The sequence below is a fragment of the Anopheles maculipalpis genome, chromosome 2RL, assembly GCF_943734695.1.
Source record: "Anopheles maculipalpis chromosome 2RL, idAnoMacuDA_375_x, whole genome shotgun sequence".
NCBI lineage: Eukaryota > Metazoa > Arthropoda > Insecta > Diptera > Culicidae > Anopheles > Anopheles maculipalpis.
The window spans coordinates 91,870,298-91,898,294 of NC_064871.1; the positions used below are offsets into that span (position 1 = coordinate 91,870,298).

Genomic DNA, 27,997 nt, shown 5'->3' on the forward strand with positions numbered 1-27,997 from the left:
AAACGTAATCGAACCGTTGCAAATCACGATGAAGACTTCGAGGAAAATGGGATTGATTTGGCGAATTTAGTTGGCCGCTTCTGTAACAAGTTGCTGCTTTTGCCATCAATATCTACTCTTAAGTATACAGCGCTTTGCTTGGATTCGTAGGAACTATATGTTTGTTTGAATTTCAAAATTTAGTTTTAACTAAGAGTGAGTAGCTTATGGACGATCATTGTGTCCGTATAAAAGAAATTTTCGGTTGAATTCCATCGATAAAAATTCTTATAATTAGATCGTTCTATAATTCATCTCGCAAAGGTACAATTTTCCACATTCAACGTACTGCAAAAATCCTTCTTATTGATCCAAAACTCTTTCTATCTTGTCAAAACGTACACATGAAATAACCCCTCCATCCGAAAGTGGCTTAATGGTGTGTCAGCTCGAGAACATAAACCCGAACCGACTTGGGAAGTGCGAACAAAAAATTTAAGTTGATTAACACTTTTTCTAATTATCTTCACTCGATCTCGCAGGATTTTCTTGCATCGCATCGCCGGGAAAGGGCGTAAAGAAAAGCTACCATTAATTTGTTTCTCGTTCGTGCGCACAAACACTCGACCCGAGGACGGGATGGAATAGATTGTGAAACGAATAGCGAAAGCTCCAGCAGAGGAAAACAAAACGAAAGAAACGGTCGAAACAGCTTACACCGAAGAGACAACACGGGTATCTCGAATTCGAAGCGGAGTCGAGTGAAAGCAAGTTAAGAAAATTGGAACGGAGTGTGTGTGTGTGCTTTTTTGGTGTGGGAGATGGGAAATTGGTAAGGTTAATTTTACGAAGCACAAATCTTCCGCCCACAAACGCCATTAGAAGGCATCATTGATCTGCTGGTTCTTGTGGTTTGTAAAAGCTTGCGTAACGGTTCGAAGACTCCACAAGGTGACACTGTGTGTGTGTGTGAATTAATGACCTGCAAAGCTGTCGACGTGCGTGTGTAATGAGCCGCCTGTAAATAGTGTGCCCGTTTTCAAACCACACAATTTCGGAATAATGTTGACAGTGTTAGCACCGGCAACCGTAGTGCAACAGGAAGCAGCAGCAGCAGAAGTTGAAAGTGAACGTACGAGGAACGCTTTACAGACCTTTGGGAAGCGAAGGGTTGCAAGACAGTGTGCGCAGTGGTACGATCGGTGGCTTTTGTGAGTGTTCGCTGTCGGCCATGCCGGATCGGGTCGGCGGTGTATCGATCGCGAATGGGCCGATTCGCGGCTAGCAACCTGCAGAACGATACCGCCAAATGTTGTCGGTCGTGCTGAGCGCAACCACCACGATAACAATGAACAGAGGCGAGCAGGAGAATCTCTACCGGCAGTCACGCAATCTACGGTTGCAGCAGCAGGAAGCGAAAGCGCACCAACTACAGCAGCAGCAGCAGCATCAGCAGCTGCAGCACCAGCAACACCAGCAACTCGGCAAGCGCCACTACTCCTACGGGAACATTCACCAGTACAGCGGTGCCACCGTGGCACTGCCACCGATCATGATCGCCCGCGGGCTCGGTTCGTTCGCGATGGACGACCAGCAGCTACGGCCGGGTGGTAGCGGGCCCGCCTGCGACGATCTCGTGCTGAGCGTGCTCAAGTCACCGGTCAAGGAGACGACGAACCTGCTCGGCACCGGCAGCCGGTCGGCCATATCGGCGAGTCCGAGCGCGGGGAGCAACGGGATCACGATGGGTGGCGGATCGGTACAAACGCAAAGCCCCAGCCCGTGTGCAAACTCCGGCGGTGGTGGTGGCGTGTCGTCCAGCGGCATGATCAGCTACCGGACGCTGCAAGGTTCCGAGGACGATCTGGTCGACGATGTGGAGTCGGCCATCGAAACGACTGAGCTGAATGCGGGTGATCCGCACAAGGCACCGCTCCATCCGGGCGCATCCTCGTGTTCCTCTTCCTCGCCCCGTGCCCTCAAGTTTCTGCGCCGGTTTCGGCCCGGGAAGCCGGCGCGAGCCTTCGAACCGCACCATAAACGGGTACCGACACCGATGAGGCGCAAAAACCGTAGCCGATCGCGGTCACGCTCGAACGACATACTGGACGGAGTTGGTGCGAGCCAGGGCAATATCGTGGTGGACGATGATGACGACGACGTCGACATTGATGACGATGTGAATGAGCTACCGGGCGTCTCCATTGGGCTGGGAAGCGGTAGCGGCGTGACGGGCGGTGGTGGCAGTGGTGGTGGCGGGGCTGGTGGAGCATCTAGTGGTGGGGGGAAAAATCTTGGCGTGCCGAACCCGTACTATCCGATCGCGTTGCCGATCGACCAAGCATTTAAAGCCAAATACGTTTTCCATCATCGACGGGGAAAAACTGTGCAGGAGCGATTCTACGTCTTTCTTGAGCATCCCGGCGGATGGCTGTGTTTTGTGTATCACTTTTCAGTGTAAGTATGGTACAGATTGTTTTTCTTCTACAAACTTTAAAAGCTCAAGGAACTTACATTCTCGATTTTTCTTCAAGCACTTTGCTTGGAGGCAGGTTTTATAGGTACTTCTCACACAGGGCAGTATTTCATTGCCTGTCGCGGAAAATGCTTTACTATTCTGCCTTCTTACAAACCTTCTTACCTCACTAAGGACGTTAAACATAGTAGCAACTATTCCTGTTTAATAATCTCATAAATTGGGTTACAAAGTCTTACTGCTTCGGAGGACTCTCTACCCATGTGCGATTAAACTGTATCGTTGGATAGAAGTGATTCCTTCTCGCTTGTCTGCTATGGGTGAGCTAAGACGTGCATAATCTATACAGGCAAGGTGGTTTAATTAATAAACTACCTAACAGGATAATTGTGGTTAGCTACTAAGCTCTGCCCAGGTGCACAAATAAAGCGTTGTTGTGGTTTGAAGGCCGCATGAAAAGTTGTACCTGATTTTACTCATAAAATATTTTACACAACAAAGAAGGGAGCATTTAAATGAATTCTATTTTCAAGCACGGTACAGTGTTCGATGTTTGTCAGGCTTTCTTCCCTCGCTTACAGCAACACACGTGGCATTAATTAATGGCAGATTCTTGTTATCTGTTCCCGTATCTGCGGTGTAAAGCTGCTTTTCTCCCGGAAAAAGCTTCCTCCCTTTTTTTTTCGGGTGAAGTACATGCACTTACCCACCCTCTCAGACTGGTTTTGACTGGTGAATGTAATTTTAATTGCATCCGGAAACGGAACGTAAACCGTGAGGAAATGGCATAGAACAAGGGTAGCGTTATGCAAAAAAGAGTCGTTCCAGGAAGTCACCGTGTGAGTGGTAGTGGATCGGTTTCAAACGAGAATTATAATGATCTTGCTCTCAACGTTCGCTTTCCTTTGTTGAGGATTAAGCAGATAGTTGTGAGAAATAATCGTTTTTGTCCCGTAGGAATGTGTTGTTACGGAGAAAAAAAGAAAAAAAAGTTGTTGAGAACTTCAACCATTCTTCAACTTCAACTACACTTTCAAGATAAACATTCCAAACTGTCAAGACGATGCTTCCGAAGCATTTTATAGTGCTCTCGCTATAAAATTTATTAAACTAACGAGTGGCAAAACTTTTAGTTTATGAAGATGCTCTAAAATGTCTAACTTTAAGCTGGCTTCCACCGCGCCTAATAATCTAATCCACAAACCTTCTAAATCCTTCGGCGAAACCCAAGGTATGCATAACTTTCAAAACATGTTCTGCGTTCAATTTTCTCATCGGTATCGATTTTCACTTTGTTTTTGCTGCTCCGCTTTTGAACCGCGCGTTTCACCTTTCAACCCGGTGCTGCAATCAGTACACCGATCGGCCCTGTATCCATCAACGATCCTCGGCTCGTAAATATCCTTTTCGATTGATTTTGGAAACGGGATGAATCGGTGCAATAAGCGGGAAGGGGTTGAAACAAATCACTCTTCAACGGGTGTGCTTAGCACAGTAATCTCTCGGTAATCTTTCAACAGTAAGAAGAAGGTCGGTAACGGATGGTTCCCAACAGTTTCCCATCTGGGCAAAGGATTTAAATTCAATAGTGAAGGAATTTTTGCACCGGTAGAGTAAATCTGGCATATTACGTGTGTTACGCTCGATTTCATCCAGTATTTCCACCTGGTTGTGCACCTGGTTGGGAGAACGTTCCTTGTCCGGTTTTGCAAGATAAACGGTCGTGTTTGTTAAACAGATTGGTGAAAGAGCACCATGGGATATTATATAGCTAAATGGAAATTAATTTATTTTAAACATTAAAAGAAAAGATGACGTTGATAAAGTAAGAGCAAATGCTCAAAAGCAGGGCAGGCAGGTTGAAGTATTTTTTGTAATTATTTGTATTTTATTTTGGCCTCTCTGCTGATACACTGTTGTATCGTTACTTGAAAGAAGCACGTCAGTCAAAGCCAAAAGGAGAAGATTTTATCCAAACCGGATGCGATCCATTCCTTGCTTTTCTTCCCATCCGCCAGTCCCCTTTTTCCACCAACTTGGTGGAGCATCTACCGTTCGGTTACTAACTGCGTTACGTTGCCAGTTCGTTTCGCAAATACCTTCCCATCCCAACCGTTTGCTTATCGTTCGCGTACGCAAATCGAGATCTGCGGAACGTTGTGCTCCGTTCCGTTCGTCGTTGATTCGATTCGACACGAGATCCGGCGCCCGCCATCCATTCCATTACATTAATCTAAAATTAATGTGCATCCAGTCAGTGGATCTGCCTGCTTTGGATAGGATTCGATGTATTTCGAGCAGAGCAAATGTAGTCTTGAAGGATGCAACCTACGTTCGCTTAACGTGTAATTGGTAGAATTAATCTTTTACTATATTTTTTATTTTAGAAGCTCAAATAAAACAGAACAGAACGGTACATCATTTTCTAAGCTAAAATTGAACGTCAATTTTAAAGCATTTTTGCTGGTCCATTTTTTAAAGCTGCTATGATTCATCAGTTTCGTGACAAAAGACGAACACATTGCAGGTCAAAAATCGAACAGAATATAACAGAAGCATATACACTCATTTCCACCGCCAATGAGGTCAATCGATTCCGTTCGGCGCAACAACACTTCGTCCAGCAATTAAAATATTAAACGAAATTAAAACGTCATTTGCAGTGCGTACGTTTGCCGTGAGCTGGGCTGGGCACAAAATAAACCTTCAATCACGTAATCATGATGGACAGATAGGTTGGCTGGCTGGTTAGTTGGTTGTTTTATCAATAAAAAGACAATTCACACACATTTCGCTACGTAAATATGGTGTGTTCCGGAACAGAGGAAATCGATTAATTAATCGTCTGAATTGGAAACTGATGAATAATGGCTGTGATCTTTGTATGTGTGCTTCAATCGAATATTATTTTTGCAATATTGTTTACCGGTGCGAACAAATGCGTTGAAGGCTTGCCATTTATTAAAAAGTTCAAAGCAGTACTTTTGGAAATTCATTTTCACATGAAAAATTACACGCAACTCAATGCTTTTGTTGCAACAGTTCCTGGCGTACCTGATGCAGAATCTCTAAGTTATTAATGCACATTTAAAATTTAATAAATTTTCTACAAAGTTTTGTCTAGTTTTGCATTTGTTTTTCACTTGAAATTTCAACCCTCCTGTGAGATATTTTTAGATTGTTCTATTAAAAGATATCATTAGTAAATATCCCTAAAACTATTAGATTTTAGAGAAAAATACTTGAAACAAAATGACAACCGTATTATTGAACGTCTAGAACATATTTCCATATTTCACTCTAGTTTTTCTGTGAGATATTTACTTTAATTGCTTTGAACTACTTTCTGATTATATTGTGCAAATATGTATGACAAGCACTGTACAACACACCATCAACCCGTCGTGTCAGTGTTCGTTAGTAAAACAAAACCTCACCCTGCTACCGTACTAGCTCTGCATCAAAAAACACAGTCTACCACTGGCACCCTTATCATCAACCTTCTACCCTCGTGTATTTATTTCTTTTTCGGCACAAACGACTGCCCTTCAGCTTCCTGACAGCAAATGTCAGCTCCATGATACGACTCGGTAGCACAAAAACTCAGCCATGGCCTGTTGCTCCAACGGCACATCATCGTCTGTCAGCGAGCGAGTCGTCACCAGGCCCGTCGTCATCGTCAGCTAGCCCGCACACCCCGTACACAGCGAACGAGCTGACAGCAGGGTAATACTTAGCTTTCAAAACCCGGACTTTAACCGGTACAAACGGCCCGTTAAGGTGCCATATGAACGAGACTGTAAAGGCTTCGTGTGTCTCTCCCCTGGGAAAGCGCTCTTGTGTTGTGGAAAATGCCGGTTTTAAGATTAGAGAGGAAGAAGCGAGTCTGGCGGACAAAGCCATGCAAGACAATTTCCCCGTATATCCGGTAGGATAAGTGTTCTTCCGTTATCGTTGCTCGCTCTTATTAGGCTAGTTGTTCTTTCCCCAAGTGAAAATTGGGTTTTTGCTAACCGTAAGTTGTCTTGCTGCTGCTACTGCTGCTACATCTTAGATCTTCCGTTTGAAGCGAGATGATATTCACTTCGAGAAGCTCTCCTACCATTGTTCTTGTGTTGTATCCCCTTCAAAACATAGTGCAGCCAATCCTTTTTAAGGATCAACGCTCTGCTTTCGGTACAACCGTCACAGCTTAGCAAGCGAAGGTAAATCAGCTGACTTGGTTGGTAGGGTAAGGGCTTGTGAAAAAAAACAGGGCAACGGCAATGACATTTACCAGCCCGTCCACCACTCCCACCCGTTATGCTCAAGCAAACGTGTTTATGAAGCGAGTGAAATATGATTGAAATTCTATTTTCAGCCACATTATGTATTCCGCTTCCGTCGCGGAACGGTTCAACAAGCATGTGACTGTGAACTAAGGCCAACGAGCGCACACACGCACCTACATTCAGGGTAGGAAAACAGATAAAATATGTTTCCTCCCAGCGAGAAGCGACCGATACGCTTTAAGATTTCAAACAAAGCACCATTAAACGCCATGCGATTCCGTTTAAAACCTCCGAGAGCGCGCTCGTAAAATGGTTGCGCGTCAGATTGTCCGTCGTGATCATCAGCGAAATTGTGACAGTTCGGGCGCTTTCCGATGCAACCACGAGTGTCTCGTAAAAGTGTAAAAGTAGTGTGACACGCTCAGTCCACGTCCGTCCGGGCTATAAAGATGATGAAGGACTGCTTTATTTTTGCACGTGCCCGTGCAGATGCTGGAGAGAGTCATAAAACCATCCGTCCACCATTTCTTGCACTTTGCCCTATCGAGGGCAAAGCAATCAGAATCGAGCAGAGGGAAGCGTAAGTCGATGCTAGGGAACACGATTGTCTAGAAAAGAAGCACCATTCTCATATTAAAAATTACGCTGCGTGTTGTTAGGCGATTTATGGGCATCAAGGTAATGAAAAATTGAGATGAAATAAAAATTAGATTAGAAACATTGTTGCCACATGATGTACAATTCGTTCTATTACTAAAGAGTCTCTAGATGTGTGTTTAATTAGAATAAAAGGAAAAGCTTTCTGGGAAATTGACTAAAAAATGTAGTACTTACACATGATCGTTGCAATGATAAGAGGCAGTCTCATCCGCTCTGTTCCTTCTTATTAGACTACCGACGTAAGCTTAGAAAGTCGTTAAGTCACCAAGAAAGAATCCCATTGGTATTATTGGGGTCAAGCTGTGAAATAAGTCTTAAAAAATATTTATTATGTTCACAGATAAAGTAAAAGTTGTTCAATCGAAAGAAATATTCTTGTTTGAATACATTAAGTTAAGATCAATCTAGTTCCACAGAAACTGAGAGTAGTGTAGCACTGCCTGAAGGGAGGAACCATTCATGTTCTAGACAGAACCCTTAACAAACTTTTTGTAGTATCAAAAATCAATCAAAAGATAAGTATTTCTTAGCATTAACTATGATTGGAGTGCATCGGACCATAATTTTTTTTTATAGCATTTCTTATAAAACTCTTCCCCTTTCGCCATCATTATTTAATTAACAATTTCTTTCTCGTTTCTTCCCTTCCGCTTGCTTTTCTTCTTTTAATTACAGATTTCTGCTTGTGTTAGTGTGTCTGATATTTAGCGTATTGTCGACGATAGACGAGTACAGTAAGTTCGCGAACGAGACCTTATTCTGGATGGAGATCTGTCTGGTGGTGTTCTTCGGTGTCGAGTACCTGGTCCGGCTATGGTCCGCCGGCTGCCGTTCGAAGTATATGGGCTTCTGCGGTCGGTTACGCTTCATCCGCAAACCAATCTGTATTATAGGTAAGTTTTCCTTCGATACGATGCTTCAAGAGTGCAAACTTACCACCAGAAACGATTGTCTTGAGTGCACACCTACCTTACCCTTTTTTGGTCGTACTCGTCGTGCTCGAAATGTACCTTGCTCAGCTGGTGTTCGGTTCGGTTTCTAATTTCAAATTCATTAGAAACTAAATTAAAACACGACACTTCGATTTCAAATGCATACACTCGTACATATTTAACCGCAGCTTTAGCCAGGTAGACCACATGCAGTTTGAAGCAGCAAACATTCACCCAGGGAAGTCACCTACTAGTAGAATGCTCTTCAATGCTACCCGGAGTGCTTTAGTGCTGTGATACTTTTATTTATTTCTTCTTTGCTTCTGGAGCTTTGCGCGTTAATTCCGGTTGTGATCTGTGTTTTTCCCCCTCTTCTTTTTTGTTTTATTCGCCCACTCTGGTTCCGGTTCTTGTTTTACGGAACCTTACGGTAGTGTGCATTAATATGCGACCAAGGCTACTGAGGCTACTTTCCGGTGTTTCCGAGGACCTCCTACACTGGTTCGACACTGAATGGAATAATTTGGCCGCTAGGTTTCTTCTCGCTGCGGCTAGTTCTTAAATCCCGAGCAGGTGCTAATGTCCCGTACACACCCGTCCCCCAAACCACGTCCCACCGCGCCACACCGATGAGCTAATAAATGAGTGGCAATTTAAGGGTACGCCGCAGCTTGTGCATAAATAATTGCTCAGCACCGATGTGTGGCCGTTGGAGGCGTTGTACCGGTATAAATGGTTTTGCTCATCATTTAACCACACCGTTGTGGTACGGAATCACTCACACAGCAGCACCGGTGGAGTTTTCGCACTGGGTTCCGCTGTCACGCCAGGGCGCTTCTTCAAAGCTTGCTTCACCAAAAACCCACCGGAACTCGGCTGAAGTTGAGCACAAGGGTGGAGTGCAGCCGGTCGGAGGCTTTGAATGCGAAAGTGGCACCTTTCGCCGAACAAGGCAGCACGAAACACAGTGATTCGACCTTTTCTTTACGAATGGACAATAGCGGCTTGTACGACAGATGTGTCCATTCCATTAGAACATTTCGGGAAGTCCACTGCGCTGAGTTTGGCGAGGTTGGATAAATCTCATGAATTATTCATGAGTAGGTGCACTAGCACTACGCAGGCTGGTCTTAACGGCAAGGTCCAAGCAAATTTACCACTCAAACCTTCAGATCGAAACGGTTGTCTGAGAGGTCGCTCTAGACGAGTCTCCAACACTCCAATTTCACACGGATGTTCCTACAAAAAAAAAATCGCCCTCAAAGCATATGTTCTGCTGCATTTAATGGAGCATTTTACCTCGAGCGTAGTGTAGAAAGGAAGGCAGAAAACAAGGAGCAAGAAAAACAATTGGAAACCCCCATGAGTGCCAGAGGTCATCCTTTCGTGTGGAGCTCTCTTTTTCTTTTCCCGAGAACCTCGTACTCATTAGCATTTCAATTTGAGTTGCTGAAAAGTTCTACCCCTTTTCAGCCCTACCGTTGCTTGGTGCCGTGCTCCGTTTCAACGGCTAACTGCTCTGCTAAGAACGTAAGGAACAAGCTCCATAAAAGAAAATTCCAAAAACTCCGAGCAACGAAAAATATTATACGGGAAAATATGAATGGTAAAGTTACTTTTTTTTCCGCGTGTTTTTCACTCTGCGCTCCCTCACCCTTCGCAGCACGATAACGGCGCTTGATTGTACTGAAAACGGACTTTAGGGGGCATGGGATAGCATGTTTTGCTTTCTGGTGAATTTCTCGAGGCTAATTCGTTTCTTTCGTTCGGCTTATGTACGGATTTAGTGGAAGGTTTTCCTTGCCGTTTCCTTTTTTTATTTTCTTGCTTTTTTTTCGGGGTGAGAAGAAACAGAAAAGTCAAACGAATTTGGAGCGTAGAGTTGGGATATAATTGAGCGAGGAAATAATTGAAGAACTATCGTGGGCAGCAAATCTGGTAGATGTTGATGTAGATGACTCATGGAAAATGTCTTAATTGTTCGGCTAAGTTTTATAAAATTTGCTGATTGATGAAGAAAATAGAATTCATAATGGAAAATTATGATCGCAAAAAAGAGCTTGCTAACTCTCTCTCTCTCCATTCTCCAACCATGCGATTTATTTGCACTTATCGCATTGCAAAATTAGATCAACAGAAAGATAAACAAAAACACTCAATTGTGGAAATGTTTTTGCTGCTTTTTGGGGTTTTAATATAATTGAAAACTTTTACTTTACTCATCCCATTCCCCACCAAGCGGTCGTGAGTAAACGGGGATGCCCAAGGATCCCAACACGCAAAGCAACAAGTACCACAACCACCACCACCATCACTAGAAATAACCTCAAAAGGGCAGACCAGAGAAATAACAATCAAATTTGAGAATGGGGAAAGCCTCCCCTCAGCTTTTTTCCCAAGACCCACAGCCAGGGTGCCAGTCCTAGCGGAGGGCGCATCAGACGAGTCTCGACGCCCTCGTCTCTTTGATTTCGTTCCGGTCACGTCTCTGTTGTTCTATCCAATTTCGACACACAAAGCCTGCAACAGCTGAGAGTATTCAACCATCCAAAAAAAAAAAAAAGGAATATAGAAACGTTTTTCCCTGGTTGAGATTTTCCATCCACTCTGTTACCCACTTTGTACGCTTTGTATTTTGTGTTTTGTTGCTTTGTTGTCTTTGTTTCAATCGAGTGGGTATTTTCTTACGTTGTTGTAGTCACAGATCCTTCATTTTTCCTTCTTCTTGTGGCACATTTCTACTGGAGGTGTAGTTTTTGTTTTTCTTGCACAGTTTCTTTGCATTTAAACGTTTACAATTTGTCACTTTGTTTGGCTTTCTTTGCGGGACACAAGTTTTATTTTTCGCTTGTCGCTAAGCTTGTTAGGCTTTCTTATGACGCTGCTGCTTTAATATCGAGTGGTCGATTTGAGGCTTGGGGATAAACATTTTTATGAGGAGTAAACCGTGTACATAGGATACAGTGATGGCAGAGTACAATAACGAATGGCATCACTAAGAAGGTAGAGCTTTTTACATTTATATTAATTCGGTACAAATTATACGGCTTTCCCTTTTCTGAAAACAAAAGAATATATCAATAATGTTTATTTGCATCTTTGATTATTCAACGCATAACTCTCATGCAGCAAATAAAATCACACGTAACAGTGGTTGTTTGGTTCGGCAAACATTACCATCCAACCGTTAAAATGTCATTTCCCGTAAAGTTTTCCTCTTTCTAATTAAAGGAAGAATGTTACGATTTACCGCACCGAATGCAACTGCTGAGTGCAGATAAAACACAACGAGTTGATGGCCGTGCAGTGGTCTGTTTGCTTTGCGCAAAACGGTCGGTGCACATTTGAGAGTTTACTTTTAAAATTATAGCTCCCCACAGAAATGGCACTTGCTTTACGTCACGATCCCGTGCGCCAGTGATCACCATCGTCCTGCAAGAGTGCATGTGTGCCGCCGATGCACGATGCGCGTCATAAAAGTTTTACGTTCACCAAAAATATTGCACTGCAGTCCATCATCAGTCAGGCGTGGTGTGCATTAGGTCCGATGCGCTGCTTTGAGCATTGGCAAATATTTTGACAGTAATTGAAAGGCATAAAAAAGGGGACGATTGCAAAACACTGTCATTACGCTGTCATAGTTTCCGGTAATGGTGCAGCTTTATTAGGAGCTTTTTTTTTTGCTTTCGTACACCGCTTCTACGACGGTGTGTTTTGAGGATTGTTTTTATGGAGCTAAAATTAGTACAGGAACAGATGGGCGTAGTAAGAATATTTGGACAAATAAAACTTTCCTTTCCCAGTGACCACGACCACTCGCAGGCAAATGTAGCAGGAGCGTTGATAGGTAAATATTTACCGCACCGAAGCAGTTGACGGTCGGGTGTAGTTGTGCCCCAAAAGCTGACACAAAGACCGAATGTCCCTTGCCACGGTAATGATGTTTGCCGGATGTAGATGGTACGATCGTTATGCAGTCGTGGTCCAATTTTTCCTCCTCCGCACCAAACCATTATCTTAACCGGAAGCTTAACTTTATAGAACCATCTGGCGATGTTTTCAAGGCATGGGAAGCACAATTAAAGGGTCAATATTTGTCAATCAGCTTCATCTATTTCGGTGAGCACCGGGTGCTTTGTTGACACGGGTACGGGTTCCGGTGCGATGCGAGATGGTGAGAGATATGGCCAATTTATCCACTCCCAGGAACCGAGGGGGATTGTCACGGTAGTTCAAATAAAATAAAACCACAGATAAGCTGTTGATGTGGGGTTTTAGCTCAAGGCTAGGCAGCAGCAGGTGTATAGCGTCGTAAGAAATTGAAATTAGGTCAGGGAAGCTTTTATCAGCGAACAAAGAGAAGAAAAAACGTTCACAATCAATTTAGTACCATGAACGACCAGGCGTCTCCATCAGATTTTTCTCCTACCTCGCAAGTGCGTTTTGCGTTATATTTTCTGCTGGAAGTTTTTTACGGTTTTGGGATACAAACAAACCGGAACAAAGCAACTCACCCACGGTGACACATCTTTAGGTGTGCCGATGATGACGTTCCGTAAAATTGTCGCCATTTACCGCCTAGTTTCATTTATTCAATACGATTCCCTTCCATTGCTTTTCACGACCGGTCGGTCCCGTCTGTCATTCCCGCCGATTGTCGGAAGCTAATTTGCTGCCAAATCGAGCATCATACCTGTCCTGGGTGGGTGAGCGAGAGAAAGAATTCAACCGAAAATAAATGGCAACAACGCCACAAATTACGATGCTACCGTGTGGCAAGGTTGGTGGCGCACAATGCGAAACGGGAAGCTAGGCAAAAAATATGACTTGTCAAATAGTGGTGAACGGGAAAAACATAGCCAAACACGGTGATTAAACTGCGTGCAATAGAAAACATGAAATACGCATCAAAAAACGACCGACAGTCAGCGACACGCAAAGGAACGGACGATAAGCCCGAAAAAATTGAAGAACATTCATTTTATGACAATGTCATGCGTGTTTTGTAGTTTGGGTTTTCGTTCACCTCCTCCATCTCTCGAGGGGAAAATCATTTCCCTTGTTTTTTGGCTAAGCACGGTTGAAATTGGCGTGACTCTAATTTAAGCGACATCATCCCAACATTACAAGGCCTCACCCAAATCACACCAACAGGACACCATTTTCGTGCTAGAAAGAAAGTGGTTTTCGACCCTTCGAATTTGCTGCTTTGTGCGGTTTTGAAAGTTTGTACAAAATCACAACTCTTTACCGAGAATTGGAGGGATTTTTTCCCTTTTTGGCAAGTGCCCACGATTTCTCGATTAATTGAAAACAATTTTAAAACTTATCCTCCAATCGTTGGACGACACCCGTACACATGATGGGAATGCTACAGTGGGAAAACAGGATAATTGAAACCGTTAACCGAGCTGTTGCAAGTTGGGTTACATTTTGTACCAATTTTATGATGATTACAATCGGGTAATGGTTGGGATGTTGGGAAGCCAGCGATTGGACACCGGTTTTGATGAAACTAATGTCATTCGGTTGCACCAGGCAAGCTGTTATCGAGCGAAGCAGCATTTGGAAGTGAATCGATGTTTTACTGCAATTCGTTCCTTTACCACCCTAAAACCGTTTCTGATGACGCATCACAATCGCTTAATGTGGAGTAAGATACGATCGAAAAAGGTGTTATTCCGGGAAAGGTTTCTAGTGCAAATAAAGGTCCCATTAACGGATAACACACCTGTAAGGTAATTTAATTTTTTCGTAAAATATCTTCAATAAGTTTTTTTTTCTAAAAAAAGATAACGACGCATCAGCAACAAGTCCCACCAAGTACAAATTGTGTGTCGTCGCTGAGGATGATTTAATCAATTTGCGCTCGGAGTTTTACATTTTTCCCCGTTCCTTTAATAACATTCAACAAATGATACCCGTGTGTCAGCAAATTTATAGAACAAATTTATATCCTGCAAAGTTCAACGGGAGAGAACGACTTCATTTGTCATCTCGGAACGATGGTAGCACGATGAGTCCATTGTTGAGCAAGATGCGTACAATTTGAGGTGGAAAGGCATGGCACAATTCCTTCATCCATCCATCCGTTTCCGTGGCACAAATTGAAAGCATCCATTTGTCAGTGTCTAGCGAAGATGATGGCTGTCTGTCGCCATCTGGTGTGGAAAAGTCATTCCGCACCGAAAGCATTACTAGCTGGCGTGCAATCGAAACGTACACTAGACTCTACAGTCCAAGTGAAAGTTTCCAAAAGCTTTATGCAAATGCGTATGGTAAACCTGTGTGAGGACATTTGTCCAAACAGACAGAGTAGGAACTTCTTTTTTACTTCGTGCAAAAAGTTAAGAAATACTTCGCTAGTTTTTGGGACAAATGTTGTTCTCTATCTCATCAAAACTTTATCTATCAGCCCGAAAAGCGATGCTTGGATTGAACTCCGGGATAAGGTTAGCGTCTTGGTTACCCTCCGGAATTTAGGCGCAACATCAAACACTCTTTTTCACGCTCTCCAGGAACTCTATTACGGTTACGAGCTCGGCAACACTCATTCAAAACTCACATTTGCAATTGTTGTTTTGTTTCGTTGCAGATCTTATTGTAGTCGTAGCGTCTATGGTTGTGCTGTCCGTCGGCTCAAATGGTCAGGTGTTTGCAACGAGTGCCATCCGAGGCATCCGCTTCCTTCAAATACTTCGCATGCTGCACGTGGACCGACAGGGTGGTACCTGGCGATTGCTCGGATCGGTCGTCTTTATCCATCGGCAGGTAAGGCAGGGCGGATGCTCTCAGATAAATCCTCTCTCATCGATGTCCGGAAGATAGATTAGGTTATGAATATCTGATGTACTGCATATCCCCCGGTTTGCCTCTAATTCTACTTCCCACAGGAGCTGATTACCACACTGTACATCGGGTTCCTGGGGCTTATCTTTAGCTCGTACTTTGTGTATCTGGCCGAGAAGGATGTGTTGGGCCCGGACGGGAAGGCAGACTTTGCCAGCTATGCCGATGCGCTCTGGTGGGGCGTCATCACCGTGACAACGATCGGGTACGGTGATACCGTGCCGCAAACGTGGATGGGCAAGATCGTTGCCTCCTGCTTTAGTGTGTTCGCAATCTCGTTCTTCGCACTGCCGGCCGTAAGTAGCAGTTCTTGCCCAAATCTTTCAGCGTTCTTTATTCCTTCCTTTTCTTTTTGTTTTTTTTTCTGCTTTGTCTCGTCCCGTGCACTAAAAGGGTATCCTGGGATCCGGTTTCGCCTTAAAAGTACAACAGAAGCAGCGCCAGAAGCACTTCAACCGGCAGATACCGGCCGCCGCCATGCTGATCCAGTGCCTGTGGCGCTGTTACGCCGCCGACAAGAGCTTCCACAGTGACGCCACCTGGCAGATCTACGTCAAGTCGAACGACAACGGCAACAACAACGGCAGCAGCAGCACCGCCCTTCCCTCGCAGTTGGGCAAAGTGAGTGCGATGTTTAGCGGTGTACGTTTGTATGTTTTGGTGGTACTTTCCTGGCAATTTGCATTTCCCTACACGAGATTGCATACCTTTAGGGTGGTTCTGTGTCGGTTTCTATCCTTCGCGGGCTTCAGAATTTTTGCGACGGTGCGGCGTTTTGTGAGTGTTTGAGTTTTGTGTCGCCCGTGGTTTACTTCCACTTTTTTTGTTGTTTTCTTTTCCCTTTCCTATCGAACGGTTTGTTTTTGATCCTTGCTGGTCGGTGTTTTAGATCAAAAGGAAACATTCATTACTTTTTTGTTTAAGGCATATTTTTTTTATTTTGAACATCATTTTGATGTGTCACAATAAATTAGTTCTGAGATGAAAAATTTAGATATTTTCCTTTCAAATTTACTATTACTCTAATTATTATTGTTTCTTTTGAGGCACCTTGTCGTCGAATTTGGATTTTAGATCCCTTTTTTAAGTTACATTAGAAAACGTGTTTATTTTACTTGAAGTGAGAGCAGTACATGAGTAACTATATTATACAAATATGTAGAGATCTCAGCTGAGATTAGAACAGACAGCATAAACAACAGCTGTCCATAAATATTAGCTCATGGCCAAAAGAAGTACAATTTCTCAGCTCAGATTTCATTGTACAGAAAGTTGCTCTATGACTGAACATCACCCTTGCACCTCCATTATTTCTTTACCTTAGTTTTATTCTATTCATTCATGAATTTTAACCAGAAAAAAATCAAAAACCTTTTTATTGTGCCGTTAATACGTTAAGTGGAAAAAACACTTTTCTCTCAATTATCCGCTTTCAAACATAACAAAAAGGGTAAAGGGTCCTTTTATGATGTCTCTCAGCAATCTGCACTCTGTAATTAGATCTTTCAAACACAAAAACAAAACCCATATCCATTCCAGGGGGAGGGAACCACCCCGGAAGTAAAATCCTCCCCGAAAAAAACCTCCTTAATGTTTGAGTGTTTGTCCCTATTGTTAGCACCAGCAACCACAATAGCTGTATAGAGATCGTGAGATGGGAAAGCCCGTGCTTTGTAGTACATGGAATGTACCCTAACCCTTCCACTGCTTGTTCCGTTGTTGAATGTGTTGAATGTATGTGTTGTTAGTATTGAATGTTGACTATGTGATTGTGCGTTATGTTAGTGGATGTAGTTGGATTGTGCTTGCCGTTGATTGAAGGTATGTTGTGCTTTGACTGCTTTTGCATACATTGCATCGAGTCCCGAACTTCCCCGAGGGTGAAACAGTACTGAAAACAGGACGGAATGTGTCAGTTTTTAAATCTAAAATCCATCAATTCAATCTGTACTAAATCGTTTTAGTACAACGATCACGATCACACGGTATACGCAACCAGCAAGCTCATTATCGTGCAGCTAACAGATGCACATTCGCGTAACGCAATCCAATTATTTTCTTTCCAATCGCTATGCTCGTCTATACTAGGCGTGCAACGCAACTCCACTGCACCGATTCCCACGCTTTTGGAATCAATCTATTTCCGTGTGGCCCACACGGACAGGCACACAAATTACCGTACCGTTTCGCGTTTCGTTCTACAGCGTACGAGGAGCGTTCGCGTTCTGCGTTGCCTGTCGGTATCTGATTACACGACTACAGCATACCACCCCAGAATGATCCATTCTACGCAAATGAGACACAAAGATGTTCGTTGGAAAATTACTTCCAGAACCGCGGGGCATATTGTTTTACAATTGCACAACCCAATCCCAGCTTTTTGTTTCCTCTCTTTTCGGAGTCAGAGCTTTTGCTCCGTAAAATGGTTCTGTGGGCCGACAAGCAAGTAAGTGATGGGAAAACGCATAAACCAATCAATCAATCAAACACAAACTCTCAATCAAACAACTGCGTCTCCCGTCGAAATCGCGTCAGTTCCCCTTCTGTGCTTCGTCTAAAAGACCATGCTTTGCCAAAAGGCAAATTGGCAACATGAAGCAAACAACAAAAAAGTGGAGAAAGAAAATGGAAGAACAAAGCAGGGGGCAGTTTTTGTGATGAAATTTAAATTTTGACAGCTTTGCAAAGTGGTTTCGATGTTGTGTTTTTATTATAGGCTTTGGTTTGCAGAAACCACCAAGCGATGGCAACCCACTGTGGGGTGGGAAAAAAATGTCAGCAATGCCAGAACGCAACCAGAACATTATTGGTATGTGTGTGGTTTGTTTGTTTTTATTATTTACACTTACGCAGCCCGAAACCCACCGGTGCCACCATCGTGAGGGATAAAAAGTATCGGATGAAGTGTTTTATTTCGGTTCTGTGTTCATTCGCTGTGCCATTTTTGCGATGCTTACGCTTCCTACTTGCAGTGATGAATTATTCAAATCACAATATTCGATACAAAACATGGCAAACCTTTTTCCCGCCCGTTGTTGCGAAGAATGGCAATACCATTAGCGAGCCAGCACTGCGGATGAAAATGGGCGAAAGAGCAAGAGATCGGAGGGGTTGTGGCGTACACGCGAGCACCAAACACATAAATTGCCCTGTGTGGCTGTGTTTTCCATCATATCTCAGAATGCATTTTACATTTTCTGTTTAAAAGCTCCAATGGATTTCTTTCCTTCAAGCATTGTTCCTCTCTTTTGCCTTTTCGTTCTTTCTCTCGCTCTACCGAGGACCTCAACAGTGTTGGAGGATTGAATTAGAATAATGGTTGTTGCTTCATTGTTTTGAAGAAAGGAAAACTCGCCCAACAAGCCTTATCCCGGCTTCAGGGCAAAACCTTGCCCGCGGGGTTTCGATTTGCTTTGCATCGCGTTTCGATTCAGCTCTTGAAAATTTTCCCAGAAGAAGAGTCAAAACACTGTGGAAAAAAAGCCGAAAAAGAATACAGATTGGTTTTGTTTCCTTAGCATTCGATTGCGATAAAATTGATTTCATTGTGAAAGTGCTTTGATCAATGCGCGTTACCGTTTTTCTCGGCGGGCATTTTTTCTTTTACTTTTTTACGTCGGTTATACATCTTTTGTTGACGGACTTTTGTACTTTTCGATGCTCTGAGCCGATAGAATGTGCACATGTGGTATATGTGTATGTTTTTTTAATGCGTTAATCTGATTTGATTGAAGCTGATACGTGCAATTGATATTTGATTTTGATCACATCAAGCTATCCGTATGTAAACAAAGGAATCGGATTATTATTCTTTTGCTCTGTTATTGTAGCGAACACTGAGCTGTTTCTTTGTTTGGATCAGGTATTCAGCATTTCTGGCTGCATAAGCTTGGCAATTGATTGCGGGTTTAAAGATCACAAGTAATGGTACTGCTGAGAGAATAAGTCAACTTGTTTGCTCAAAATCAGCTATGAATATCGACTCGCTCCGCAAAAAAGGGGCCAGTACCCCAAGGAGTCGTTACTACAGCCAGTGCGAAATTCTCACACTAGGAGTGTTATGAACAACAGCGTCATCCAGGCAAGAGTTGGTGAACCATGCAGAAAGGGATAAAATCCGCCGTTTCTAAGGATTCTAAAGCCATGGCCAAGATTAGCAAGAACAAGACCAGCTTGAGTCAGTTCAAAAATGGCTAGGAAGGAACTATATTCTTTTCTGGCCACTGTCGATGCGGTTCTCGACTTTCACAAGGAGAGTAAATTCTACACCGATAATACGAGCTTCACTATGATACACAATGCCGTTTATTAGCAGATTATATGGTGGAATAGTTGAATTATGACCACAAATGTACTCAGCATTTTTCTTCAAGAAAAGATCTATTCCAGGATGATATCAGGATGGATATCTGTTCAAGTAATATTATCGAACTTATGATGAAACTAATTCACACAAGGCCAACCTAGCGGCGATGTCGTTGATTCTTCTGGTAGAAGCTTCATGAAGGACGATTTGAATCCTGTTCCATCGTGTTCGATTCCGTGTGTTTATACCCTTTATTTTAAATTATAAATATAAAGTGGACATCGAATGAAGCGATTGGTTTTAATTTTAACGAGCAAATATTTTATCCTTCGAACATGATCACATGTACTTTTTGCTGTGCAAATGAATATATTTGTTTCCAGTTGAAAACGTTTATAATTTAATTCTACATGCATGGAAACGAAACTTTTCCTAAAACAAGGCTTTATAGATGCAAAACTCATTCAGCCTGCAGCTTACTAAAGTTTCCAAATAAATTTGCACCATTTTCGGCGCAAATCCTTCACAACACAAAATTATTTTAAAATACGCGCCTACCAACCTGGCCGGCAGCTACATTCAAATAGGCTTTCGAGAGAATTAATTTCCATTTTGGGGGTATTTTCCACCGAATGCCTGGCAGTTGTAAACTATGTCAGGCAGTGGAGTTTGCAGTAGAAATGCAACGTGCCCTTTTCATATCAAGGGCATTATGCATTCCACCTATCTCTCTCTCCCTCTCTCCTTATCTGTATATTTGTTGGCAGGGAAATTAGTAACAACGCTAACGCTAGCTTGTAACAACCCCCTAACTAAGGTCATGGTTTTGGATGCTTCCAGTGTTTGCAACCCTTACATCTCTCAACACCGACAACGCCAACACTCATGCACGGTTTCATTCATCACGTACAGATCAGAAGGATAGCGCTGAGTGGATATTAATACAGCTAGCTTGCTTCCAGAGTCGTAAAAAAAGCCACTGGATCAAATCATCATCTGCGATTTGTTGCTGCTCGTTTTTCTGTGAGTGAATTTTATGCTTGATAAGTCCTTCGCATTCGCTTCGTGGTCGTTTTTTCGACGAGGAAAGTTGCAAGAAATAAGGAGACAGTGAAATATAATATTTTTTTTCCAGAATATGTTCACCATCGATGGAAAAAAGATACATCGCCGCTGTGTGTGTGTGTCTAATGTTGATCCGTTTCTATCATCATCTTTGGTAGGAACATGTTCCGAAGAACTGCTCAGTGGGTAATGTACCGATTCGCTTGTTTATTTTTCTCGGGAAAATGATCATTCACCAGAAGCGAAAAGGCAACCTCGCTTGTGGTATGTTTCAACGCAATTCGTTAACGAGCTTTTACTGGATTTAAAGCAGTGTGCAGCATCTTAAATTCTCTTTTATTGTGTGGAAAACGTGTTTTTCCCCTGTGTGAATGGGTTGAAAAAAAAAAGATAAACATCCATTTTTCCCTGAACGAAAAGCGCATCAAATGGGTAGGGTTGAATGCACTGAAAAAGGCTAAGGAAAACACATTTCTTTCTGAGGCTGAAACAGAGACTTTAAGGTTGTGCACGTATAGATCGTTACGGAAATGAAGAAAGACTTCTCCCTCCCTGCCTAAAAGGCGTTGTATTTGTTTGCCTTTTGCATCACATTTGTGGTGGGTGGGCTTCACGTCTCTTTTTCAATTTGCCATTTTCCGCACGACGGGTCCTATATGTCTACTCTCCTACCTAAGACATCGCAAGCTAGGCGCACCTGTCAGTGTGGAAAATAAAATCTTGACTTCATTTTCTACTATCCCACCTTCCATCCCGAGGCGGCAAACGCGAACTGATAATTTGAAAAGTAGGGAAAAGCAACGGTTCTCAAAAGGAAAACTCAACGCTTAGTGTTTGTGTGCATGTGTGGTTTGGGGAGCTGCTAGCTGCTAGCCAATAAACACAAAACAACCAACCATTGCATAGCAAAAATGGCTTATGATGTTCCTTTTACTTTCCGTCACAACAAAAGAAGAAACCTGTGAGGGAGAACTTTGTTGTGGCCACATTCATGACGATCACGATGACGGTGGCAACGTAGGCAATTGCGGTGGTGGTGGTGGTGATGATGAAAAACTTCCGGTGTGATATTGAGAAGGTTTCGCGCACCGCCGAAGGTTGGGCGGTGAACGTTGGTTGTGCCGATTCCCGGAAACTGCCTTCCACCCTATGGAAAGGAAAACACATTTTCCCAGGCCGGTTGGGCCGGAATCCTGCAGCGACAGCTGACAGCCTGCAGACAAATTTCGTTCAGATGTTACACGAGGCCAGTGAGAGAGGGTTGGGAAATTGAAAGAAAAACTCTCACTTTTTCCATGCTATCAGGGAACATCGGGGAACATCGGGGAACCTGCCGTGCCGTGAAAGAAGGGAAAACTTTTTTTTTCCTCCCAGACACATTAGCTTTTTTCCTTCCCATTCCCCCAGCATTCGAAAGACGAATTATTACAACCATTTTCGTCTTCTTTATTGTTTGTTCGCATTTTTTTTTTGGAGAGAGTTAAGGAAAATCTGAAAACCAGGTGTCAGGAAAAGCGTGGCAAAAAGGAACACATAAAAGGGGTTTCTTTCTTCTTTTACAACTATCATTTTGGTTTTCCATATTTTCCCTATTTTGTGGAAAAATTGGGGGGAAATTTATTTTTCATGCTTTTGTGCAGGGAAGTTAACACGGTACTGAAGAAGATGGTCCGCATGTAGCAAATAATGCAGAAAGACAAAACAACAGTGTTTGCTGTGCTGTGTTTCACACCGTCACAGTTAGTGTCTTTTTTCGCTTCTCCATTATCTACTCTGTGACGCTTGTTTCTTTCTTTTTGTGTTTTAAAATTTCCATTTTCTCTCTGGAAAGTGTGCATTGCTCCCTCTTTCATACATGTGAAACTTGTTGCGTTGGTGAAGTGGATTTGTGTTCCTTTGTAGCTATGTCTTGTCATATTTCATAGCAAACAAGGGGAAAAAACCAGGTTTACAGTTTCAAACTGTCTTCTTTCCATTTGAAATTCCGGCTCGAAAGTTGGACGGAATTTTTGGAATGTTACCAAGCTAGCCAGCGCAAAGAGAGAAAAACTCTTTTGAAAACGTTGCTTGCTGCTTGGTGGGTGAAAATTCCTTAAATATATTCCATTTGTTACAATGCAACAGTTGTGTATAGCATTTTAAGATTGAGTCGGGTAAAAGGATCGTGGTTAAACACACTGTTATGCATATGTTGGTAAATGTAGCACAGGTTTGATTCTTTGAAAATTATTAAAGGAGAATTTAAGCAAAAGTGCATACTTAAATCAATTATTGTTTCAAGGAGAAACTTTTCATGTATGGATGAATGGTTTATATGTATTTTATTTGTGTTGTAAAATAATTTTCTTAATCTCGAGGCTCCCACTAAAAATAGAGATGAAAAGCCTTAACAATATATAATTTTATATTAAAAAGCTACCATCAAAAGGTAATAAAACAATTATAGTAATAAAGCTACACAATTATAGTAATAAAAAAAGCCACTAACCTGTTCTCATCCCAAACACCGATAGTAAGATAAAGGTTTACTGCTTCACTTCACCAACGTCGCATGTGTATGCAACTCCACCGCTAACAGCACTTTATCATCGGCAAAATGTGATGATATATCAATTGTAACCGATCACCGTTTGATTGATTTGTACCGATGGTCGTTGACGAAACTGGTCGCATTCGGGCAAGACAAGTGGGTCTTCCGACAAGTCAATCAAGAACGGGGGGACAGAATGAAATGGAAGCTGGCACAAACATTTGACGGATCCCCGGGGTAGATAATCCAATTGTAATCCAATCCCAATATGTATGAAACAGTCGGTCGAAGACGATTTTCCTTGTTTTTGGATACAAAGATCTTACGGAAAACACACACACATACTCGGCAAACCATTAAAGATTAATTCGCAAATGCCAATTCGTGGTAGTGTTTCGTTACCATTTCCAAAGACAAACGATGTGCCTGTTTTTGTTGCTGTTGTGGCTTGTATTCGCTTTCCGGGAATCATTTATTCCATCTCCATAGACCTTTTGGGGGCGATGCAATAGATATATTTTTTCCTCGTTCCGTTGTCGCATCATGGTTTTGGAGCAGAAGTTTGTTGTTGCGGGAAAACTTTTGGTGAAAGTAACTTTATTTATGGGTAGGATGCTGATAAAACTAAATAAATGGAGTTGTTGAGCAGAGCGACACAGTCGAGAGCATTAATCAACCAATTGTCAAGCTCTCATTTGAATATGTCCTGTATGATCTGTGTCGAAGATGACCTCATGTTTGTTTGGCCTAAGACATTGGAGGTTCTTGTATTGTTGGAACAACTTAGTAAACAGTTGTTTGATCAGCTAAGGTAATCATGAGAGCAACGAGCTCTTCCACTAGAGGGTGCCACAAGAAATTCCTTATCGAAAGATCTTACTAAAATCCTACCTGCACGAGAAAACTCATTTTCTTTATGAAACACAATCATTTAATCCTCAAGCTCTTCAACAAAAAACTAGTCATCAAGACAAAATAATAACGATCTTAAATTTATTTCTTGAGCTTTAAAAGTCTGCAGAATAAAGACGGTGCTCCATTGAAATAATGTGAACTCCATGAAGTATTCGCTAAAACCTTCATTGAAATGCTTATTAAAAACCCATAAGAACCTTCATATTTCCACCCTAGGAATGTATCTGCTTTCAGGCACTATTGTCCCCACATTCTTCCACCTCACATCCTTCATCCCTTTAGCTCCTCGGGAATGTTCTCTCCTCCCCTATCCTAGCACCTTTCAGCAATCGATTCCTTCTGCTCGCTTGCACGCTTGCTTTTCCCACAGCAACTAACACCCGTCTGTTGTGCGTGCGCTCCTCGGTGTGTATCAATGTGTTCGTTGTTCGTTGTCCTTTATTCGAAACATTCGGGTTCAGACCCTAATGGTGCAGGTGGCGCGTCGCGGTGCATCGGTGCTGAAGCGGCGCAAGTCCCGGAACCGTATGGAGGCGCCCCAGATGAAGCCACCGCTCAGTGCCGGCCCTGGGCCGGGTGTAGGGCCTGCGGCTGGTGGTGCGGCATCAGCGACGGCCGCGACGACAGGCACAAATGCTTCCGGTGTGAGTTGTGCTTCCGGTGCTAGTGGGAGCCAAGGGACGGCACTCGCTCAATCGGCCGTCGGTGGCACGGATGGAGGACCGCTGGGGACACCCAACACACCAGGCGGAACCGGAGGGGGTGGTGGCGGAGGGGGAGGAGGAGGCGGTGGACCGGCGGAGCTGACAAAAAGTGAATCCGATGGTGACGTTGTCTTCTACATGGAGGAACCACGGTCAGCAGGTGAGTGTGTTTAAGGATTAGTGGTTTAATATTAAAAATAACATTTTCTATAACAAAATTCCGATTTTATCTAAAAATTTGGGTTTTAAAAACCTATTCGAATAGTTAAAATAATTTTCCGGGGCTGCTGCGATTCACGATTCCTGCTGGATATCGTGAATAGCATAACAACCTGGATCAGTCCTTTTCATCGATTCCAGCTAGATATCGATTGATAAAAAAATATTTTTCAATAAAATTCCTCACTACAAAAACCCGTTGTCAACAATTCAACGCTCTGGCGAAAAGAATTTCCTATAAATACTCAACAATATCAAACCCGCTTTCCCGAAACGGCGTCCAGTTTCCAGTGCCGTTTGATCGTATCGATAAAATGTTTTCACTCCACGAAGCCCGTCACAGACACACACACACAAAATGTGACCCGAATTCATTTCGCTTTTCCACATGAAAACGGTAAATGATAGGGTTGAGGGGGAAAATGGTGGTGAACATATTTTCCCGACATCACCCCATTCCCTGCATTCTCTGTTCCGTACAATTTTGTCGAATATTGCGCGGAAGGGGCACACATTCTTCCAACATTATTTTTCTTTATTTTCTATGTCGGAAGTAATCATCGATAAATTCCTCGATCGGGGAACATAACAGATGAATTAGGAAACGTGTTGGCCGTTGCCGTCTGTCTGTGCTGGCATATGTAATAAAGGTGTTAACAGCCGTACGATGAATGATGACCCTTGCTGTTCATGCAGCAACGAAATGCCAGAAACCCTTCTACCATTTCCATTCGAGCACTTAATTAATTGGTCAATTTCGTTCCACCAACTAACTACTCGGACACGCCGAAATGGAACCATTTTCGATTACGAACTAGCCTCGGGAAAATACAAACGTTCTGGTCATGAAGTTGTACTTCTTCCGTAGCTTCTACCAGCACTTGAACTCGTCTTTTCTTTATTATTTACTCGAACAATCAGAAAAAAAGCAGCTTAAGCTATGATGCCTCCATTCCAGTGAAGGATTTTTAGGTTTTTGGAATTTTGGGTATAGGAGAAACATAATGTCAAAGTATTTTTTCTTTATTCCCTTATTATTTTCTTATTTTAAATTTGTAAAAATGTTGAGAGCATTAATTGGTTTAAATTAATTCCGCCATTCAATATTACAAATGACTAGGCGTCTCCACTGATATCTATGCAATGCAGACGCCCAGTTGTTTGTACAATTTCGCAGCCGATTCTTATTATCGTAGATGTGCAGTAGAATGCAAAAAAATATTTTAAAATAAAAAGATTATTTTTTGTCATAATCTACATAAACCATGAGTTCATTCAACTTGGTGTCACCTATAAACAATAGGAATAAGAACTATAGTATTTTCATTCGCAAATACTACAAAAAACGCCGTGCGGGTGGAAAATATCTTCCAGTTAATTACTCATACGCACGAACGCTCAAACAAACAGGCGTGTATTTACCTTCACACAACTGGTCCGAATTCTAGTTGCGTGACCACACCAAGCAGACCTCACTAAACACGGTAAAAAATATCATGAAAACAAAATATAGAAAAGGGCAATACCAAGCACATTTTTACCATAAAATGCAGCTTGTAAAACAAGCCCCTGTCAGACATAAACCGGACACGGTTGACACGCAAAGAGTTCAGCATTCATGGCGGGCGTATTTAAACGTATTAGAGTGAAGAATTTTCATTGCTTAACATGCGTTTTTATCTTTGCTCACATTTAAATCATCTGCGGGGGACACAGGAACACACACGTATTGTGCTATTATGATCTATTTTTAATGAAACCACAACGAAGCAGGTTGCTCTTGGGGGGTTGTGTGTGCTAATTCAACTCGCAGAGTAAAGCAACAAAACTTTACTGTAAAGCTAGCTCTATGTACCTATTTTTATTATAAAGAAATGAATGAAAGTGTCTAAATCGGTTTTAGTTTATTATAATTTGCATGTGGCGAGCAATTAAAACGATAGAAATAAAAATATTTCCCTCTTTGCTTTCCCCTTCAGGTACCCCGCTGCGAACGCGGCGAAACGATCCGAACCGGGGTGTATTCGTAAGCCAAAACAGTTCCGTCACGGAAGCACCGAGCGACGAGGTGGAAGCCGAACCGGAACCGGACGACGAACCGGAACCGGCCCGTGTCACGCAGTAAGTAGTATCAGTAGCTCAACCCGGCCGAAAGGAAGCAATCAGTGTCGAAGTAGACAAAAACAAAACGCTTAACGGAATCACACTTTCCCACCAGACGCTAATGAGCTGTAATGCGTTCTTTTCATGTTTCTTTTTCTTCCTCCCTTTTCCTCTCTGACCAGACTGACGGAAGCTCACCGGAATGCGATACGCGCGATCCGGAAAATCAAATACTTTGTCGCGCGGCGTAAATTTCAGCAGGCGCGCAAACCGTACGACGTGCGGGACGTGATCGAACAGTACTCGCAGGGCCACCTCAACATGATGGTGCGCATCAAGGAGCTGCAGCGCCGGCTCGACCAAACGCTCGGCAAACCGGGCAGCTATCTCGCTGGCATCGATCGGGTCGGCAACATCAAACCGATGACGGTCGGGGCACGTTTGTACCGGGTCGAGCAGCAACTATCTGTGATGGACAAGAAATTGGATCAATTAACGCATGCCATCAACTCGATGACGATGCAGCAGAAGATGATATTACCGCCGATGCAACCGTTCCAGGCGCATCCGTTGCATCAACAGCAGCAGCAGCACGTGATGCAACAGGTCGGTATGCATCCGCTACACTCACCGGCCACGCTTGGTGCGATCGTGCAGCATCAGCAGCAACAGTTGCAGCAACAGCAGCATCAGCAACAAATTTCTCCACTCCAATTACCTGCTGCCCCGTCGCAAGCTTCCTCACCCTCGCTCGCCATGAAAAGTCTCGAGGACGATGTATAATATTTAATCTAAGCTCGCTTTCTCGCTTTCATGCTCTAGCTCAAGCCGGCACATGCCGGCGAAAGAAGAGAAGGACGAGGGGCGGGTGTGCAGCGGGCAGAACGAAATGGGTGGAGGGCAATGTACGAAGCAGTACGAAGAGGGAACCAGTTCAGTGTTCAGTGCAGTATGCATAAAGACGCCTGCTTCTTATGGACCATTCAAA

At 43.1% G+C, this 27,997-nt stretch overlaps 1 protein-coding gene across 1 annotated transcript; it reads left to right on the top strand.

The window, feature by feature from the left end:
• Window positions 1-1,247: 1,247 nt before the first annotated feature.
• Window positions 1,248-27,823, top strand: LOC126567831 (potassium voltage-gated channel subfamily KQT member 4-like). Its single transcript, XM_050224145.1, has 8 exons — window positions 1,248-2,436; window positions 8,062-8,279; window positions 14,914-15,089; window positions 15,212-15,463; window positions 15,561-15,788; window positions 24,445-24,847; window positions 26,886-27,027; window positions 27,192-27,823. The coding sequence occupies exons 1-8, from the start codon at window positions 1,289-1,291 to the stop codon at window positions 27,790-27,792; spliced, it is 3,168 nt and encodes a 1,055-aa protein (XP_050080102.1). The 5' UTR covers window positions 1,248-1,288; the 3' UTR covers window positions 27,793-27,823.
• Window positions 27,824-27,997: the final 174 nt, after the last annotated feature.